General features: G+C 41.9%; 1 protein-coding gene across 1 annotated transcript in view; it reads right to left on the bottom strand.

The window, feature by feature from the left end:
• The window catches only part of LOC118750757 (formylglycine-generating enzyme-like), a 60682-nt gene extending 48590 nt beyond the window's left edge, over positions 1-12092 (bottom strand). The window contains exon 1 of the mRNA XM_036485490.1: positions 11466-12092. Coding sequence (XP_036341383.1) covers positions 11466-12081 — 616 coding nt within the window. The 5' untranslated portion in view covers positions 12082-12092. The remainder of the gene's footprint in view (positions 1-11465) is intronic.
• Between the last annotated feature and the right edge of the window lie 4259 nt (positions 12093-16351).

Genomic DNA, 16351 nt, shown 5'->3' with positions numbered 1-16351 from the left:
ATATTCTTCATGGTTTAAGGGTGTCTGGCAGAGGGTAGGACCCATGCCTGGCAATGAACGACGTGGTTTCTAATGTTATTACGAGAAAAATATATAAAAACTGACCTTTATACTATCACGAATTTGAGGTGGTATTTTATACACCTTTACTACCTGGTACCTGCCAAAGCCACCACTATCCAAATTTCATAGTCTGGGTTTGTTATTACCTGTGTTGGGTGCATACATAGAGAAGCTTTCAGCCTTTATAAAATAACGAAGGTCTGGCCGTCGCTGGCTCTTGCTCTATCACCTTTAGGTAGCGAAATAAATCTGTTTTGTTAAATTTTAACTTAAAAGATTAACAAACATTAAAAATAAACGGTTTTTGTATTTTAAGAACAAAAACTTGATATGAAGGCGTCTAGGACTTACCGTTGATTTTTGCCAATTATTTTGCTGACTGTGCCTCTTCCATACAAAAATTACTTTTTTTTCAATAAAAAATTATAAAAATCGACGGTAAATCTTAGCTAATTGCACTTTATTTCAATAAAATTGAATGTACCACGAAACTCTATACTCAAAATCTCTCCAAGAAATCCATCTAAAAAATTTGATAATTTTTTTTCTAAATATTGCACAAAGTTTGAAACTTAGATTTATACGACTGTTGTTAAAGAGTAAACCGTATCTTTACAAAAAAATAACTAAAATTAAATGACAAAAAATAAATTGTTAGAACTTGTCACGGATTGTCGACGGTAAAAGGTGAACACTTTCTAAAATCAGCATATAACGAAAAAATAAAATTTTGAGAACAAGTTAATTTTTCTTTTAAAAATGCGCAGGTTAGACCAAGGCATAACAAGGTAGAAGTGATTTCGACATTTCTCTCTTTCGAACTGCGACTGTAATGTCAACTCTTAACCCTATACAATTCAAAATTTTAATTTTTTAATTTCAATTTTCAATTTTGGGCTCTGCGACCGATTTTAAATACATACATAGAAAAATAAAATGAAAAGGAATTACGAGCGGTGCGCTCTGTGTGGCAAGAGCCAGGACAACAAACTTGTGCGTTATTTTAAACCTCCTAATTGTCAAGTGAAACGACAACGGTGGGCAAGTAGCTGCGGTGTTCCATTAGGAGACTCTTCGCGTGTGTGCGAACACCATTTTAGTGGCAGTGACTTTATTTGTTGTCCATCACAGCCGAGTAGTTCAAAGCGGACGCGTTTGTTCCCAGGTGCAGTGCCTCTACCATACAATTCCCCAATGCTTGAGTTATCTGAAGTGTCGGCCGTTCCTGAGGTGTCTGCGGGGACGAAGTTAGCTGTTGATGCACAGATTCAAACTGAGTAAGTCTGCCATAAACAAGCACGACCGGATCCACGAGTACATTAAAATATATGTACATATAACCCCCGCTAGGGCAGGCACCTTGTCGTTGGTGCGGGGGCTTAGCTGAATCAACATTCAGTCCTTCCCTGGTCTGGGGAAACGCAGCCGCTCTTGCAGCTTCTGCGCTGCTCTCTTTTCAGGTTCAGGGCTGCTGGCGAACAGCGACCAAGAACTGCCACCTCCTAATCCAGGGTGTTAAGCGACCGTGCCTATTGGACGGTTTGCAGCCAGAAGGTTATAAACCGGCTGTATTTTAACGGCCCCTCTTCGACACCGGGCCGCATCGGAGAGTAACGGTGGCCTTACCGCGACAAGGGGCGCTGGCGCGGCGGACCTGCTGAGATTCCCTTACATATTTTTGACTGCTGAGCTCGCCTCGACGAGCAGGCGGTCGTACGAACAAGATGATTAAAAAACAACAACAAAAAATTAACAAACAACAACAAAAGCACAGTACAACAACAGCAACAAATACTGCGGTAGCATCAACAACAGCAGCAGTAGACACGGTCACATCAGGCACTCATAGTAGCACTACGCGAAATAGGAAGGACTCCAGGCGAGGGAGCTTCATGGAGCTGCTCACTGAAGAGGAGGCGGCGCTCTTCATCGAACACGCCAGAGACGACGAGGAGGAGCAGAGCACTAGCACCGGTATCGGGCACCGGTAGCAATACAGGTCAGAGGGTTCTCTTTCTTCTCTTTTCAGGCACGATAACACAGGGATATCTGATTGCAGGCACCGCTCTGTAAGCCGGCACCGGTCCAAGAGCAGGAGCCAATCAAAGGGAAGGCACCATCACGACAGCAAGCACAGCGACGGGTCGCTGGGAAGGCACCGCAGGACCCCCAGCAGTCCATCGGCCTCTGACGAAGCTGGGTGGCAGACCCAGAAGAAGAAGCAGCGCAGGTGCAGACCTCCTCCACTACCCCCATCGGGTCAACAGGGCGCTCTTGACGACTACCACCGCGCCGACTTGGGCGGTTCTGGTGTCAAGTGGTACCCTCGCTACCTGAAGCAGAGGACCGCAGAGGAAGCTCGTGTCATGGCAGGAGTTCGGGTGGAGGTTGAGAAAGAGGAGCGTGAGCGCGAGGATCGCAAGCGCAAAGGCGACAAGGCCGCACCCGCCAGTGGGCGGAAGAGCGACCCACTCAAAGAGGCACATAAACCCGCGCCTGCTGAAAAGCAGAGCAGCGGGACGCAGAAGTACGAGCATAGACCCGCGCCCGCTGAAAAGCGGAGAAGCGGGGAACGCCAGAACCAGCATAGACCCGCGCCTGCTGAAAAGCAGAGGAGCGGGAAACAGCAGCATCACGGACCCGCGCCCGCCGTTTGGCGGAGAAGCGGGGAACAAACAGGTACCAATACAGGTGAAGCAACAGCACCAAAGCGCAGCAGCAACCAGATTACGCCACCGGATTTGCCTTCCAGTAAGCGTCAGCGAGGGCAAGCACCCCCTCTGGGATCATGGCCCAGGAGCCAGGGCGGAACTGCCGGCCAGGGACAGGCGCGGGAGGCAGCCACTCAGCAGCCCAGCTGCTGCCCTGAGCTCGGAGGACCTAACGAAGCTCCATGATGCCGTCATGGAGGAGGTCTTTAAAGGGTGGTCGCATCCGCTGGCGTTCTGTGGGGTATACTTCCGCTCAGGTATGCTCCTGGTTGATTGCAAAGAGGAGCGAACAGCAACCTGGCTAACCCAGAAGGCACCCTGTTTAGGCGGTTGGAATGGGCCCGCGTTGTGCACCAAAAGGGGTGATGACATCCCGCCAGTGCACCACATCACGGTCTTCCTCCCGAGGAGCGCTGATAAATCAGCCGAGTACGCGCTGACGTTACTCCAGGCCCAGAATGAGGGCATCCATACCTCCGCGTGGATGAGGTGATGAGGTGATCTCCTGCAGCTCCGAGGACAACGGGCTCAGGCTCAATCTGGGCATTGACGAGGAGTCCTACGTCAGCATCAAGAACGCTGGCTTCAACGTGAACTACAGGTTTAGCTTTGTCACGGTAAGACCTTGGCGACATAAGACGACAGGCAGCAAGGAGTCAGAGTCGCAAGGCATGCAAGTCGACGCGGCTGCTGACTCCACTGCTGCCCAAGCGACTGAGTCGACCGAGGTCTTACCGGCTAACCTGGCACCGAACCAGACCAAGGCACCAGCCCTGATTAAGGCACCAGTTCCTGCTAGCGCCTCCGGGTCAGGGGACTCCACCAGCCAGGCCGCGTATGTGCCTACCCCCCAGGAACTGCTAGCAGACATCAGCAGGCTTGAGCTCGACAGGCGTAGCGAGGGCGATTTGCGGCTCTCTGATCTGGACGAGCCCAAGCTATGAGCACACCGCAATTGGCAGTAGCCCAGGTCAACCTGCACCACGCGGTGGCTGCCTCGGCGGTCATTGCAAGCAGGTTAGCCACGGAGGACCTGGGCATTGTAGTGATCCAAGAGCCGTGGAGCTACAGAGGCCAGGTCAGGGGCTTAAATCACAACTGTAATAAGGTAATTTGGGACCCCTCTAGTGAGAGGCCCAGAGCGTGTGTAGTGTTGAAGAAAGATATTGACTATTTCTGCATTACAGAGTTTTTAACACAGGATTTGGTAGCAGTTCAGACGACGCTGTCAATACACGGCAGAAGCACGGAGGTCGTCTTTGCTGCAGCCTATTTCGCGGAGGACAACGTCACCGTTCCACCCCTGGAGGTACAGCAGCTGGTGGAATTATGTCGGAGGAAAAGGATTCCGATCATCCTAGGCTGCGATGCGAATGCCCACAATGTGGAGTGGGGCAGCACGGACACGAACCGTAGGGGTGAGTGCCTTCTAGAATACATTATTAGTGAAGACCTTTGCATACACAATGTCGGTCATAGTCCAACATTTGTTACTAGGGTTAGAGAGGGAGTACTTGACGTCACTCTCAGTAACGGATTGGCCAGCCCTTTGATCAGCCAGTGGCGGGTCTCACCAGAGCCCTCCCTGTCTGATCACAGGATTATCCGATTTGTACTGGGAGCGGAGGTCATGACAGCTTGTATAAAGAGGAACCCCAGGAAAACCGACTGGGCTAAGTACAATGAGCTACTCAGGGCTAACCTGCCTAGCTTGAGGGTAAAATACGGAAAGGTCGACTGTATAGAGGTGGAAAACAAAATAAATGAGCTGAATGGCTCCATACTGGATGCCTTTAACTCTAGCTGTCCCGTGTCTAAGCCAAAGGGGAGGTCTCAGCCTACTTGGTGGTCACGGGAGCTCTCAGAACTCAGGAAGGAGGTGCGCAGACTCTTCAATCGAGCCAAGCGCACGGGGTACTGGGACGAGTATTCAGCCACCTTAACAACATATAGTAAGGCGATTAGAAAAGCCAAGCGTAGCAGCTTCAGGTCCTTCTGTGAGACCATCTCATCTACCCCTGCGGCTGCTAGATTGTACAAAGCCTTGGCGAAGGACAGTACAGGAACCAGGCTAGCCATTAGGCTACCAGGCGGCACGTATTCAGGTAAGAAAAGGAAAGAGCACTCGCCCTGCTATCTGCCCACTTCCCTGATGCCATTCCACCAACCCGAGATGCGGTGTTCCACGCAGTCAGGCCATCCCCATCAGACTGGAAGCTGGCTAAATGCCTAATAACCCGGCGCACAGTGTAAGATTTGACCCATCTAGGTGCTTTTAATTCTGTAATTCGAAAATTATTGAAGATAGATTAATGAAATTTTGCACAAGGTACGTTATAAGATAGGCGAAGCTTTTTACAAAAAATTGGTAATTTATAGTTACTGCCACGCCACCCTATTATATAACTGCAATTTTAAAAAATGCAAAAACTGAAATATTTAACTAACTACAAAGCCTAAAATGCCCAAAATTTATATTTAGAATTTCCCTATAACAAGGAATTATAAACTGACAGAAATGGACTTAAAAATAAATACATTTTTTTTTAATTATGGGCGTGGAAAATATCGATAAAAAAGTCAAGTTGGGTCAACAAAATTCTGTTAAAAGTTCAATATTTCTTGCTCTATTTACAAAAATGGGATACCATTGGAAATGTAATGAATCAGGCTTTCTCTATTCAACGCAAAAATAAACAATTTATCTCGGTCGAGATAAAATGCAAATGAATTACTCGAAGAAAATGAAATTCCCAGTAGGCCAGAAAAAATAAAGTTTCATCAAAACCTGCACTTTCCAGCAGCTAAAATTGTGTTGTTTAAAGTCTAAGAGGAGTGGCAAATAAACTGTGATACAAACTTTATCGAATAGTGGCGGATAACGAGTTTTCGGTTCTAATAAAAATAATAATTTGTTAAAAATAAGTCTAAGTCAACATCGTTTTACTTTAACATAAAATACTCAGTCCTAGTTTACTAAATTCCCAAAAACGTATATTCATTGAAAAGACCATACCTAAAAAAAATAAGACCAAAATGATATTTTAGCAATTGTTGCATAAATCACATAACACCGACAAGTTAAACATTGAGATTCAGTTTCAAATATACAAGTTTAAATATTATTGCGCTCAGTAATTTTCCAAATCAAACCCCGTCCCGCCATACACTTTGATTTAAATTTTTTAGTTGTTATTGTTTCGTCTTTATCAGGCATTTCTAAAAACATTCTTGACGTTTTGAAATTCGGCGACATAAAATAATGTAATTAATCTTTTCTAGAATATGGAAATGATACACTGTGCGGCGATCAGTACGATGGGCGTTGGATTCTTTTGAAAGGTACAAAGCCCCCGGGGTGGATGGCATCAGTCCAGTGCTGTTGAAGCAGGGTGAGGAGCTCCTACTTCCACACCTTGTCGACATAATGAGGGACAGTCTAGCGCTGGCCCACATTCCCGAGGTGTGGCAAAGGGCGCGGGTTATCTTTATCCCGAAAATAGGTAAGAGGGATTATTCCCTAACTAAGTCATTCAGGCCGATAAGTCTCACCTCCTTTATGCTAAAGGCAATGAAGAAGGCTATCGACAATGAAATTAGATCTAACACTCTGAAAGAGGCACCTCTGCATCCAGACCAGCATGCGTACAGAGTGGGCAGATCCACGGACACTGCTGTGTATGCGCTGACCACAGATATACAGAGTGCCCTGGAGTGTGGAGAAACAGTGCTCTGCGCCTTCCTTGATATAGAGGGGGCTTTCGACAACACATCACACGTGGGCTTCGATAGAGCACTTGAGAAACGCAATGTGCAGCCAACCATCCGCAAATGGATAGCCAGGCTACTACATACCAGGATTGCTGAAACTGAAGTAGGTGACAGCGTAGTACAACTTAGAACAAAAGGTTGCCCGCAGGGAGGGGTACTATCTCCTCTCCTGTGGAGTTTAGTGGTGGACGAACTCCTGCAGAGACTCACTGACAATGGCATCCGCTGCCAAGGGTACGCGGATGACATAGTGATCATTGCTAGGGGGGAAGTTCGCGAGTACCCTCTGCGACATAGTGCAAAGAGGTCTTAATCTGGAAAGGAGGTGGTGTGTTGAGGTGGGACTTAATATTAACGCTTCTAAGACAACCATTATTCCATTTACCAGGAAAAGAGCCCTAGAGGGGATGAGGAACCTAGCCATGGATGGGGTCGCGGTCAATGTCGTCACAGAGGTTAAGTATCTTTGTGTGATCCTGGACTCGAAACTTCTGTGGAGGACTCATGTGGAGGCGGTCACTTCCAAGGCTACGAGAGCGCTGATGGTGTGCAAAGGTCTAGCAGGGAAGACCTGGGGGTGCACCCCAAGGATCCTAAGATGGATGTACACCATGATTGTACGACCAACAGTAACTTATGGAGCGGTGGCTTGGGTATCCAGGACTACTCTGGCAACGGCAAGACAGTCTCTTGCCAAGATTCACCGTCTGGCCTGTGTTTGCATCACGGGAGCTATGCGCACATGTCCGACGGCAGCGCTGGAAGTAGTCCTTGAACTGGAGCCACTGCATATTACGATTGAACAGGTGGCAAAACGTACGCTCTTAAACTTTGCGAGAGGGTTTTGGAAAAGGTAAAGTGCTATCATCCAGGAACAGGGAAAAGCTAGGCTCCCAGCTGCCATTAGTGCTGTTTCTTAGGGATGATATGCACAGAGTAGTGGTCTTTGAAAGAAACTTCAAAGTCGATCTATATAGAAAGGCACGCCTATCTTGGAGGTACACGTCCAGGCGAGCACTTTACAGTGGTACACGGACAGCTCGAAAACCCCTGAGGGTATTGGAGCAGGAGTATATGGCTCTAGGCTGAAACTCTCAGTCCCTTTGGGGACTTTCCCCAGCATCTTCCAAGCGGATGTCTGTGCAATCAGTCTTTGCGCAGAGATTAACCTTCGCAGGAATTATCGAAGGGAGAGGATACTTATACTAAGCGATAGTCAGGCGGCACTCATAGCTCTCTCATCCTTCGAGGTCAAATCCTCTTTAGTCTTGGAGTGCATCGAGAAGCTTAATGCCCTTGCTGTGCACAACACCGTCCGGCTAATATGGGTGTCGAGGGTAACGAAATAGCCGATCAGTCGGCCAGGCCGACAGGCCCTCAACGGCATTCACAGGGAATCAGTCTCAAGTTATGTAGACTCCCGCGCTGTGAATGCCGTTCTAGGCACACAACCACCGGACGTGGACGGGACAGAACTTTGTCTGCCTCGGGAGACCCGCACAACAATAGCCCAACATCGCTCTGGCTTTTGCAGCAGGCTCAACATCTACCTGAGTAGAATCCACGAGGATGTGCCCAACCAATGCCCGGCATGTGGAGAGTCGCCACATGACTCCCTCTTCACATACCCTGAGAATCCCACTCAGCTAACGCCCCTGTCCCTATGGACAGCCCCTGTGGAAGTCGCACACTTCCTGGGTCTCCCCTTAGCTGAAATAGACGACAACGATGATGGATGAACCGTCCCGAACGGGGCTTAGTAGCCGCTACAACAACAACAACAACAACAACAACGCCGGTAGGACCTGAGCCCTTCCTTGCGGTGGGTCCCAGCACGATAAAAGAGGCACTCAGAAAGGAAAACAACAAACTGAGGGAACAGCATTGGCGAACTATCTAGGGACTTCGTCAAGCCAAGAGCCTATTAGGGGGGTATAACCCAAAGAGATACAGGCTACTTATAAACCTCCCCAAGGCGAGGCTAAGAATCATAACAGGTATTTTGACGGTCATTGCAGGCTCAGAGGCCACTTGTTTAATCTGGGGATCTGGTCAAGCGACTTATGTCGCTTCTGTGACTCCGCCAAAGAGACACCAATGCACCTTCTCCTGGAGTGTGAGGCCGTTTCGCGAAGAAGGGAGAGGTGCCTAGGACACATATGGCCAAGTGAAGATCACATACACTCCCTGCCCCCGGGATCCATTCTGAAATTCTTGGAGTCCCTGGGTCTGGATTCAGTGTTGTGATTAGCTCGGGGCACAATAGACCTATTGGTCGCAGTGCTTACCCTACTATTATTCTATTCTATTCTATTCTATGTTCATATAGGCAAATGCTCCGCGAACACCATGATACAAATTCGTTCCACTAAATTTACCGCTTTAGATCACCATTTACTGTTATAAATTCGACGTTCTGGTTCTTAACATCCCTTTTCCTTTTTTCATAATTCCATGTGAAAAGAGTCGTGTTTTTATTTTTCATACATAGCTGGATTTATCATACGGAAATTAAAAATTACTGAATATGAAGAGAAAATCTCCCACTCATATACATGGACCAAATTTCAAATGGTGGTATGATAAAACCTAAACCAGAAATCCTTGTCATAAAGAAACTGGAAGTAAATTTTTACAAATTTAATGGAAAAGAAATTTCGAATTGCAAAAATTAATAGCTGAACTATTGAAGTTAAGTTCCGATGTAAATTTAGAAGAAAAAAAAAAATTTTTTTTTAAATGACGAATATACTCTAGAATTAAGTATTTGAATAAAAAATAAATGCTCAAAAGCATTGGGCTAATAAAAACAAGAAAATTGCCAAAACGGTTTTATAAATAAATATGTAATTTTGAGTAAGTAGATATGCATTTCCACATTTAGGCACTCCGCACATTACGCGCCTAATCATAGTAGAGTAATCATTTTGTCATGTCAAAACGAATGCATGATGACTCGACTTCTGCACACTTGGGCGCCCTGCGTAAGCCCTGCTTGCGCGAACATTGTACATTTTCTCGCCGGTCTTTCTCACTAATACACTTTCGCGAACATTTCTGCAATAAAATATTGCATACACGTTTATGGCTCAATACAATTGGCACGAGTTTTAGCACAAAAGCAGTAAGTTTCACTTATTTTTTACTGAAATGACAAATAATTTTTATTTCGAGCACAAAAAAGTAAACAAATACCGATATCAAAACGGCAAGCGCCTTAAGGGCCATTCACATACAACTTTCCTCGCTTTGCTTGACAGTTCAAACTTTGACAACAAAGCGTGAAACGCAGAAGGTATGCTACAATAAACGCTTTGACAGCTTTTGCGTTCTCCTTTTCCTCCATATATTTTATCTGTAAAATAGATAACAATATAAGAATATGCATTAATAATAGCAATAAAAATTCCTATTTACTCTATTTTTGCCATTAAATGCAAATGCATGCGCACGAGAAAAGATACATGTAGACAGCTGATTGCCAAAGCGGGCAAAAGTTGAGAGTTGCCCAAGATTTTGCTTCGTTTTGCTTTGCTTTGCTTCAAACGTTTTTTATGTGAGCATACTCATGCATATGCCTACATCGATCTTATATGTCAAAGCAAAGAACTATCAAGCAAAGCGAAGAAAGTTGTATGTGAATCAGCCATTACAATGTTGGGCGCTTCGATTCATGAAGTTTTTATGATTAGGCGAAAACATGATTATGAATCGTAATATACAGAGCTTCATTGAAATACATGTGTTCGGTATAAAAGCTTCATACTTTAGTACGCCGGAACGATTACACTACTATGACTAGGCGTTTAATGTGCGGAGTGCTTTACATTAAACGAAAATACAAAAACTAAAATGAAGCCGAATTTAATGTGATTTTAAATATTTTCATATTTACAAAAACTTTCATTTCATAGCTATTGAATTTTATCAAACATGGTACATGCATAACAAAGGGTTAATTTCTTTGTTTACGTTCTTTGACATTTCAGTCAGGTATGAGAGAGCTCGACTGAATTGTCACTTCTACCTTGTTGAATATGCCTTGGGCTAGACCAAGGTACATTGAACTGGTAGTATCAGTAGAGCAGCTGATTTGATTTATTTTCAATTTTTTTGGTCTCGAAAATGTATTCACATGACACGCTTTGATTTAGAAGAAAAAATTCAGAACAGTTTTTGACACTTTCGATACCAGAAGCAACAACAAAATACACGCAAATGTTGTTTTTGCTCTACTGATAGTACCTGTTTAATGTGCCTTGGGCTAGACTCATTTCTGACTTGTAGTTTCTTTTACATTTTCTCTTAGAATTATCTAGAGAAACCGAAAATACCATGCGATTCATCGAAAAACTGTCGCCTGAACAATTTGAGCACCTTAATGTACATATTTTAAAAGTTCTAATTTTTTTTTACTACGAAATGTCTAAAATTTTTTCTTCCCAAAAACCGGGCCATTTTGCGTCCCGGCATGTGTTGTACCGGGACCGGGACATAGCTCTAAAATCCGGGACAGTCCCGCCGAAAACGGGACGGTTGGCAACCGTGGCTTGGCTTTGGAGCAATAGTAGAAAAGCTGTTGGCATTGTTTAACCGCCAAAACATGTGATGAATCAATTACGGCGGTTTTGAGAGTAACAGCCATTCGCAGGAGGCGTGAAATTGTTGCTCCCTCCGTTTGTGTACCAATAAGCAGACGCACACCACAATTTGGAGGAGAAGCTCGTCCAAACACTTAAGGCGATTTCGTTGCTACCGAAAAATGCAACCTTCTCCTTGCATGGCCGCAGAGAAGGCAGCATTTTTTGTATAAATGAAAACGCCATTAGTAAAATGGTAACCGCCAAAATATTAATGTACATACATACATATGCAGACTTTGGGATGTAGATGACTGTACCTGGTGTCTAAAATACAAACCGTTGATGGTGCTTTGCGGACCTTGTGGATGCCGCCATGAAACTCCTTTGACTTTGTACCACCATGGTGCGCTCGCAACACGAAAGTCTTCGTACATCTTTTGCATATCTGATGTTAGAAGAGACTTAAATAAGAAGCTATCCCCGAATCTCTCTGCTTCAGTAGTATAATTCGTAGACTTAACAAAGTCCATAAATTTGGTATTAGATACTTCGTATTTGTCAATATAGAAATCTGATATAATAACAACACGCTCCGGCGACTCGCCATCGCTAACGAAATGTGGTTCATCAGTCCCGATAAGAAAACTTCCGCCCGGTATGACGGACATTAAGGGATCTTCTGGGTAATAATTACGGCAGTGATTGTTGTCCTTTTCGATTTGATGGCAAACCGGAAATTGTTTGGTTTCTATGGCTGAATTGCTTGATTTGTCCGACTCTCGATCCACGCCTTTGTTGCAAGCACAGTCCGCTCGTACACGGTTTACATAGCAAAGAAGGCAAAACAACACGAAAGTAACTCGAAGCATAACTATGCCCGCTTTATTGGAATGAAAAAGTATAAATATACACACCAATAAATGTATAAATTGTAAATATAGGTATGAAACCATATGAGTAAATACAAGTACATACTCGATACTTTTCGATAGATACCAAGTAATATTGGTATCAATACTTTTGAACTTATACCCCTATTCAGCAACACTTTCGGATTTATAGCCCTTATTGCGTGCAATGACAAAACTCGCCGTTATAACTATTGTCATGTTTATAATCAATTGGCGAAAATTTTCCAATGCGGAACCCGGCTCTAAAAAAAAAAATGAGGGGGTTTAGAGCGGCTTTTTGTGATTGTAAATCTGAGAACCCCACTCTCCGGAGGCTTATAGTTTTTATGAAAATTGAAAATTAAATTGTTGAAAAATGTCAACTTCAACCTCACTTATGGCTTTGTAAGCCAATTGTACTTCAATGCCTGTGCTGCCACACAACAAAAAATGCCCAAAAAAAACACTGAAAACGAGAAACAATCTAAAACGGCCATTGTAATTAATTTTTTTTTTATTAAATATCGATGTATTGATAAAACAAGGGATTCAGTCTAAAATCGAGAGCTTTTGTAATAAAAATGTTAACTTGGTTATTTATCGAAGTATTGATTTTTATGGGAAAAGCGGCGCAGGCGAAAATTTTTAATAAAACATCGCGCGATTTTTTATTAACAATTTTCATTATTTATCGAAGTATTGATTTTTATGAAAAAACCGCCGCAGGCGAAAAATTTTAATAAAAAATCGCGCGATCTTTTATTAAAAATTTTCATTATTTATCGAAGAACTGATTTTTATGGGATAAGCGCCGTAGGCGAAAATTTTGAATAAAAATTTATCGATGTATTGATTTTTATGGAAAAAGCGCCGCGCGTGATTTTTTATTAAAAATTGTCATTATTTATCAAATTATCGATGTACGTTTTCTACATTTGTGTACTTTGAACTATAATAACACCAGTAAATGTTATTTCCCCCCGAAAAAAATTATACCATTATGATCAGGAGTAAGACCCCTATCGATCCTAATATTATTATTTTTTAATAAGAGCAATGTACGTATTGTACACTTATACCCCTAATTATACGCACTTATATGTGGTGTATTTTTTTTAACGTATGGTAGCAATCATTTTGTGTTACTGTCAGCCATTGTTATTTCTGCTTGTTTTGTGAAATGTGCAAACGTTTGTGAAGACATTTCTAAACGCGTTTTACTTAATTAATTAATTAACAATTGTATATTAAGGTATTACAAACGCATGTGAACCTTTTAAGTATAATATAGTTGCGTTCCAGATGCTTCACGATTTGCAGGTTTTTACAGGAAGTCGTTCCAGGTGACCACCTCCCATAAGGTTTATTAATGGGGAAAACAGCTGTTCCTGCAAATCGTGAATATCGTGAAGCATCTGGAATGCAACTTATATTTGTGTAAATAAAAGTGATAGGTGTGGAGTTATAATAAAATGTGGTGATAGCAGGTGGGATATTTAAACAACTAATAACTTAAGTACTATTAGCAACAACATTGTGCAAGTGATAAATATAGTTAAAGGAGACCTCCATTAGTATCCCCACCGAGTTTCTTAAAAAAATTCACTATACTTTGCACGGAATAGCAATTGGTTCCGTAATAGAAATCTCAGCCATCAATTGTCACTTTTACACCATGTTCTGACCGACAACGAAAACACTTTGAAAACGTGTTTTGGGAGTATGGGCTGAAGGCTGTTCACACCAGCTGTTAGTGTTTTCGTTGACATTTCTTACATCCTCTGATTACAGTTTTGCTACACAAAAACAAAACCAAAATGCTTTTCCCTTATTTTCTTTTCATTAGCAACCTCTTACTTTCATTCTTATTTTAATTTTGCCAGCCAATTAACAATAAATCCGAAATGGCGTATTAAATATGATAAAATATGATTTCCACTTCGATAATCGAAAAAAAACTAGTGAAGACACCGATTGGAATGAGTGGAACGTGAGCATTCCCACGACAGCCGGTTCTACGTACCGGAATGACTCGGGTTTTACCCGACCAAGGGCTGTTGTTTCGGCGATCTAACCCCGTTCAGGTCGGCGAAATCCATCAAGCGTTGCTCGATCCTAGGACTACACCATGAACCAAAAATACAAGATCATGTAAGAACGCGACGTTGTATTTGTAATTGGTTTTGAGAAAAAAGTTTGCGAAAGCGGGTTCGTCAGCTGAGCGTTTGTTTACATCACAAGCACCACTATTTTACACTTTTATTCAAGTAAAGAAGAGTTAATTCAACATGACAACACATTTTAAAGCGTTTTGTTACATCATTTTACCTAAATTGCGCGTTTAAAGTGGCTGACAATAATTTTGGCTAATTTTGGTTTTCGTTGTTTTCTTTGCTTTGTTTACTTTTCGCTCGTTTTCCAGTGAAACAAGATGGCGTAGAACCCGCTAAAAAAATCGACTTTTTTCACTCTCTTGTTCTTACGTGATCTTGTGTCTTTCGTTCATGGGGCTACACCTTCTCCGCACCCTTCTGCTAACTGCCTGTCTCCACAGGATAAAGTTTATATCTTGATACATATGTCAGAATATAATTTGCCAATGGAGACCGCTCATTGCTCTTCGAGATCAATATATATCAGAGCTTATATCTTGCCATCTATTGCCGGCAATAAACTGTCAGATTGGTCGTTTGACAGCAGTATTTTCATTTTACCGAAAATCTCTTCGTGGCAACATAACTGAAGTTAAAAAGTTGGTTGGCGCCTTTTTTGCTCTTCGCAGATTTCCTAAACAAAATCACAGCATCAAAAAGAACGAGCTGCATAAATAAGTAAGTATTTATAGTTGAGAATTCATGCAATTCAGCAATAATTTTAATTTTCTTATTGTAGAATATACTTATAATGGATTGGCGTATGGCTGAGGTGTTGAAATTAATAAATGTATATAGGCAATACGAATGCCTTTGGAATTTCCAAAGTTCGTCATATAAACGTCTTGATCAAAAGCAAAATGCGTGGCTACAAATTTCACAAGAATGTGGGAGAGGTATTGATGAAGTGAAAAAGAAAATTAAATATTTACGAACAGCAGACGTTACCGAAAAGAAGAAAATGGACAGTTTAAAAAAATCGGGTTCGTCAGCGGACATGCTCTATGTACCACATTCATTCTATTTCGATGAGATGTCCTTTCTTGACTCGCCAGCCAACTTTGAGCTCGTTCAACTTTTTTTCCTTGCAACCCTGTGTTTGTTTACATTCTGTATCAGTGTTGGGAAATAAAATTGTTCCTTCAGTACGAAATCTATACAAAAAATGTACTTTTCGGCTATAAATTGTATATACTTTTTAATTCGCTCATATATTTTCTTAGTATATTCCCTTCAAGACCAATGATTTTATGGTATTCATGAGAAAGTTTTATTGTTTATGTACATACGTTTACGTATTTTACACTTTTACAAATTGATTCCACGCGCACATATACTGCATTTAACGCAAATATGTATGTACACATTTTCAGGTATACATCTTAACAAAAAGCATATTTAAGTTATTATTAATGGATAAAAGAGACATTTTCCTTTGGATTCAGTACTAAAATTTGACATTTTAATAGCACTTCAAGTGCTTATCAAAACTTTACGACAAGATTTGACCATTTATCTTATTATTATTCAATTTTAATTATTGTTTTTAAATACTGTTTATATTTTAAGAAATGCCGTACAAATCCAAGGTTCAAACTTTGTGCAACATTAAAAAAAACCAACACACTTTCGTAAAAATTTCGAACTTTTTAATTCGATTTCCTAGATTTATTTTGAGTGTGCGGTTTTTTAGCCAACTAAATTTTAATATAATTAAGTTTTTTAAGATTTCTTTGATGAAGGTGTTGCTAATTTTCTGACATCGTCGACAAAAAAAATTGCCAAGTTCAACGGTAAGTCCCAGCTACTTTAAACTTGCACTTAATTATACTAAAATTGAATGGGCTAAAAACTAAAGAATATTAATAAAGCTCGAAATTTTTACGAAAGTATGTTGTCTTTTGGATGTTTCGCAAAGATTTAATCTTGGGTTTATAATTTTCTTAAAGAATACATTATATTTTATAAACAGATAATTATAATTAAAGAATAATAAAATAAATAGTAAAATCTTGTCAATATGTGAGTGCCGTAAAGGTATTATATTTAAGAAAATCTCTTCTTATAACTAACGAAGACTTTGTTTCTATATGAAGCTGACTTCGACATTTTGTTTTAATAAAACTTAGTATCGAAAAATTTCTTTAAAAATTTGCCTAGGCTATATTCTACTGGTTCGT

The sequence above is a fragment of the Rhagoletis pomonella genome, unplaced genomic scaffold (genome assembly GCF_013731165.1).
Source record: "Rhagoletis pomonella isolate Grant_MI unplaced genomic scaffold, Rhpom_1.0 Rhpom_scaffold_00387, whole genome shotgun sequence".
NCBI lineage: Eukaryota > Metazoa > Arthropoda > Insecta > Diptera > Tephritidae > Rhagoletis > Rhagoletis pomonella.
This window is presented reverse-complemented; position numbering and strand designations above follow the sequence as displayed.